The following is a 5,617-nucleotide window of genomic DNA, read 5'->3' on the forward strand; positions in this document are numbered from 1 at the left end:
GACCCGTGAAGGTCCCGGGGTAGAATAGGCCTTCAGCAACCCATGCTTGCCATAAAAGGTGACTATGCTTGTCGTAAGAGGCGACTAACGGGATCGGGTGGTCAGGTTCGCTGACTTGGTTGACACATGTCATCGGTTCCCCATTGCGCAGATCGATGCTCATGTTGTTGATCACTGGATTGTCTGGTCCAGACTCGATTATTTACGGACCGTCGCCCATATAGCTGGAATATTGCTAAGGGCGACGTAAAACTAAACTCACTCACTCACTCACTCACTCCGTGACAAAAGAATGTAAACATAATGAAAGTGTTTATTTTTTGTATGTAATGTGTAATGTTGTTCACTTTCATTTGTTCGACAGCATTGACCACAACAGGGTTTGGGTGAAGTTGGTAAAGTGTATGCATTATCACAATTCAGTAACGTTCAAAAGGGTGAGAACACATCTAAGGGAAAAGAGATAATTTGTTTTATACAACTCAACAAAAGCGTAGAATCACCTTTGCAAAACTGTTATAGCAACGCGAATGGTCATCCGAGTAATTTAAAACTTTCGTGTAAAACAAGCCATCCCAATCAAACGTTCATACACAGTACTGGAACAAACAGTGAAATGATTTTTTCTATATCTTTAAGAAACTTATGCATGTAATTCTAAACTGTCATCAGGTGGTACAGTATACCCTGTGTATTGATGTTCACATCCTTTTGTTCGGCAGTATTGATACCAGTAACCACTCGTTCCACACCACACTGAATACATATTGCATAAGGTCTCTCGCAGATGAGAAGATGCTGACTGAGGTTTGTGCCGTCTTTAGCTACGTTCTGGCAATATCATGACGGGGACACCAGAAATGGGCTTCACACATTGTACATATGTGGGGGATCGGGCCCTGGTCTTCGACAACATTCCTTGAATCGATTTACAGATTTGTTCACTTGTTTTACCCGGACTCTAAGCTACAGCCCATATTCACGGCACTGGTGTGAGAACTATCAAATCTGGATCAGAGAATTCAGGCCATGACTTCATGAGCTTTGAACTTTACAACCGGAACTTGCATCAACCAAGTCAGTGAACCTATACACCCGGTCCTGTTAGCAATCCTCTGCTGACAATGATAACTTATTGTCGATCGCTTTTCAGGCAGAGGACACAACTTTCTACATCTTGTGTCAGTGGTGCTCAGAGTTACACTATCTATCGTCTCCGCCATTTTCTATTTACATACTTTAGGATTTTCTAATTTAACCCATATGTCTCTTACATACTTTGCTGATACATCTCTCCCAGCGAATTTCTTTCTCTTTGCAAAGTCACAAACTCCTGGCCTTCTATATGGATTGTATTCCTTCCTGGATATACCCTTATGATTTGCCCCAACAACCTTCGCAAGGATCCCTGTGATATGAGCATCCTCCATGTTCACGTAGGGCATGTATTCTGCAGCCTCCAGGATCTGCATGGCCGTGTAGGTTGGCAGAATATAGATATTGCCTTTCACGTGAGGTGGATAAACACGGAAGGGATAGGCTTGATCACTCACTCCGTACTTCCCTGATGTGTAATGGATTTCATTGGTAAAATATGGACCGATGATCCTGTTGTTCCAGTCAGTTGACTGTAAACGTTTTACCAACCATGGGATGTGGACAAACGAATCCTCGTCATTTTTCATAATGAATTTGGCACCAGAACAATGATCCTTTACCCACTTCAAACCAGACAGAACTTTATAGGTAAGATTGAAATAACTTTCTTTGAAGTTTGCCTGGACTATATCATGATTCTCTGAAGCTTCCTTCCGTAAGTCTGTATTTTCTGAAACATTTCCAGTTTCTCCGAAAAGAAACACAAGTCTGACAACAAATGATAAGGATGTACCTGCCCATGTGTTATTGTGTGTGAAGCTGCCCCAGGTCTGACGTATCGAGTTCCTCCAATCTCTGTGTGAAGTCATTGACAGCACAAGGATAATTAAATCCGTCTGACCATTAGAGCATACGTCACTAGCTATTATAAACTTAAAATCCAATGGAGTAACTTTGTGTTCCCGGCGCTTGAAAAACGAGGGGTTATCGTTAGGACGATTCCAAGTTTGAACTTTCTGTTGTGGTTTCGGGTTGGGTGATATACTTTGCATATTATTCGACTGTTTTCTGTTAAGGTCGGTTGTAACACTAATTCCTGATGGTGTCACAGTTTGAGTCCAAATTGTAGGTAGATGTGTGTTGCTATGTTCAGTGTCGTTGTCTGATATGGGCCTTGTTTTGTCGTTGTAGACTCCGACTTGTGGTATAAGGATCTCTGAGTATTTGAACGCCACTAGAAGAGCAATAGTTGATACGCCCATGAGAGCCAGAAAAGGAAATTTCATCGCAGCCAGGCGGGGGAAGAACAGCGCTCTGTTTCGGTGTTTCTGAAATGCGAACATAACAAATGTTAATATTTTGTGCATTTAAGGAGAGATACGTCAAAAACACTCTCTAAAGTCCGTTTGATTCAAAGGTGGACCGATGAATTGCAAACTAACTCGAAAACTAATAAAAATAGTCAATGAAACGGTGATCATAATCAAAACATCAGACCAACTTTTTTTCAGAATTAACTGCCTAACAGAGAGTTGTCAAACTGTCATTAAATTATTTCCACAGTTCAATATTTGCTACGAGGGAGGAGTGCAAAGGATGGGAAAGCCAAGTGTTCGAGAAGAGATGGACACGGAACAGCAAAGGATAATGAATCAATAACCTTGTCGGCACGTGTGCATGTGCTTCTCGAACACCTGGCTTTCCCCTTCTCTGATCATCACGTCAGAAAAGAAACTCATGGCTCCATAAGGTTGCCACCCTTGCTGCCAAAATGTCTGTAAACACTGGTTTTAGGAGCGGACGTTATCAACGGACTGTTTTCTGCACCACCGGTAGAAACTACCAAGAGTTCAAGGGATGGTTTGAAAATCATTCTGAAATAATCGCTTCGTTACTTCATGAACAAGTTATTGGTCAGTTTACAGAGCGTGAGTTTAGGTTTACGCCATACTCAGCAATAGTTTAGCTACATGGTGGTGATCTGTAAACAATCGAGTCTGGACCTGACAATCCAGTGATCAACAGCATGATCATCAATTGCGGACAAATGTAACGTGTCAACCAATTCAGCGGGTCTGACAACCCAATTCGTTAATCGCCTGTTACGACAAGTATGGGTTACAGAAGACCAATCTTCTACCCCGTACCTTCACGGGTACTAAAAGTATGGAACAACTTCCGTCCGTATCCCCACTTACATTTTTAGTTTCAGTTAAATCATATCACCCGAAAATAGACATCTCATCTGATAAGAATCTGATAAGAATCTGATAAGGATGGGGTTTAGTATGTTTCTTTAATTGCATGAACATACTGAAACACTTTCAACTTATTATGCCACTCAAAGAAAGTTTTCCGCGTTGTTCGAGACAATAAAATAATGTTGAAAGAAATAAACTACTCAAAAAAGGAAAGGCATTGGCAATATTTCCCCATGTAACTTTTCGAATCTGAACCATTGGTGTCTATGTAATCAGTATACCTAAGGTGAACGCTGTCTGCAAACATTTCCGAGTTTGAATCCATTACCATTGAGGACAGCTCGCCAATTTTTTTTATCAATAAATGCAATAAATTGTGAAATTCCAATAAAATTCGGAGTATTTCAGTGCATAGGAAGACTTTGGCATTGCTACCAGGAGCAGGGGTCAACACGTGATCGCCCCAGGTCAGGTCGACCCCGTGTGACCACGCCCGCTCTGGGCAGGTTTATTCGGCTTCGACATTTACGGAACAGGTTCACCACAGCATCCTCCACAACATCGGTAGTGCCAGGACAGTTTCTGATCAAACTGTGAGGAAACGCGTACGTGAGGCTGGTATTCATTCCAGAAGACCGTTGCGAGGACCTGTCCTTACACGTCAACATCGGCAACAACGCAGACAGTGGTGTCGCCAACATCTCCCATGGCCACTGCAAAGGTGGAGAACTGTTACCTTCAGTGATGAGGTACGTTACATGTTGCGACGTCCCGACGGAAGAGCACATGTATATCGAGGTCGTAGGGAATGCTACGCAGCAAATTGTGTACAGGAAGTGGACATATGTAGTGGTGGAAGTGTCATGGTTAGGGCTGCAATCTCATACAGTTGCAGGACAGATTTCATTCAGGTCCAGGGCAATTTGACAGCTCGACGTTGCCGTGATGATATTATCAGGCCTCATGCCCTTCCTTTCATAAACCGCCAGAATACAACAAGAATAACGAGGGATTTCCTTGCCCAGAACAACGTTCAGGTTTCTTGATTGGCCCTCACGATCCCCGGATTTTAACCTTATTGGACATTTGTGGGACGAATTGGATCGTTGTGTGCGACAGCGTGACCTTCAACCCACAGACATCACCTGCTCTGTATGTGGCCTTGAGGAAAGAGTGCCAACTCATTCCCAGGCACTTCATCCGGAATCTGGTCCAGTCTATAGGACGCCGATGCCAAGCAACCATTGATGCTAATGGTGGCCACACAAGTTACTGACTACTCTGCGACCTTGACCTTGGGACACTTGTCGTTTGTGACGTACAGTTTCCTGCAGCATTGGACCGTCAATGTTCATTCGGGTTTTCTTCATGACTCCCCTGTATTACCGAACTTTAAGTGTATAAATTGATAAAAAAAATTAGCTATGAGCTTCATGTTTTGAGTAGTATAATTCCTGTTGACTTTGAAATCTGTTGAAAACAGTCTTGCGACTAGACAAGATCTGTATTGTGTTGTTAGAACGTTTTCGGTGTTAGTAGAAGTTTCGGTAGATGATGATTTTAAGGACAAGCATGCACGAAAATGCACCGTTGATTCTTGCACTTTGAGCATATTAGTGAGTGGGTTAATATTTAACGTCACATAGGCAATATTTCAGCCATATCGTGACGAGAACATGTTTCATATGTATATATTGAAATATGTATATATTATAGAAACCTGTCACCAAAGGACGGTAAAACAACAAGAATATCACAGTTACCAGTAAGACTAGTGTGGAACGTTAAAACTAGTAGCACTATTTGGGCAAAACAATATAAAATACCCGCTATGGATCGCCAACAACACTGGGGTCCATGGGGACTTACAGTGCCTCTGCTACCTGAATGGACCACAGGTGGGTTTACACCATCCCTTCAGCTGCTGGCAATTTGTAGGCACGTTTAGCCACAAATCAAATGTCAATAATACTACAACTAATACAGTGGAAGATGAAATTTGACTTCGAAATGTTTGGGATCTTACGTATCCTCTCAGGAGGACAATAATTTCACGGTACTTCAACCTCCCTTGAGGAAACACTAACAATCTGAGTTATTAATTTAAACTTCCAATCTTAAAATATTTACCTATTGACAAATCAGTCAACACAAATCTAATTCTTTTTAAAATGCAGTGGTTAAATGAGGACTTACATTACTGAAAAGATCCTTCATAGTTTGTGATTTAAAATATTTATCCCTTGTGATGGAATATTCGACACAGTCAAGCAGGACATGATGACCTCTTCTGGACCTCTTCTGGACTCACAACCCAA

General features: G+C 42.0%; 1 protein-coding gene across 1 annotated transcript; it reads right to left on the reverse strand.

The window, feature by feature from the left end:
* Positions 1-1,226: 1,226 nt before the first annotated feature.
* LOC137260647 (beta-1,3-galactosyltransferase 5-like) lies at positions 1,227-4,654 on the reverse strand. Its single transcript, XM_067798249.1, has 3 exons — positions 4,577-4,654; positions 3,842-4,012; positions 1,227-2,426 (listed from the first exon to the last, which is right to left on the reverse strand). Exons 1-3 carry the CDS (start codon positions 4,652-4,654, stop codon positions 1,227-1,229), a joined length of 1,449 nt encoding a protein of 482 aa, XP_067654350.1.
* Between the last annotated feature and the right edge of the window lie 963 nt (positions 4,655-5,617).

This window comes from Haliotis asinina, chromosome 14 (genome assembly GCF_037392515.1).
Source record: "Haliotis asinina isolate JCU_RB_2024 chromosome 14, JCU_Hal_asi_v2, whole genome shotgun sequence".
Classification (NCBI taxonomy): Eukaryota; Metazoa; Mollusca; class Gastropoda; order Lepetellida; family Haliotidae; genus Haliotis; species Haliotis asinina.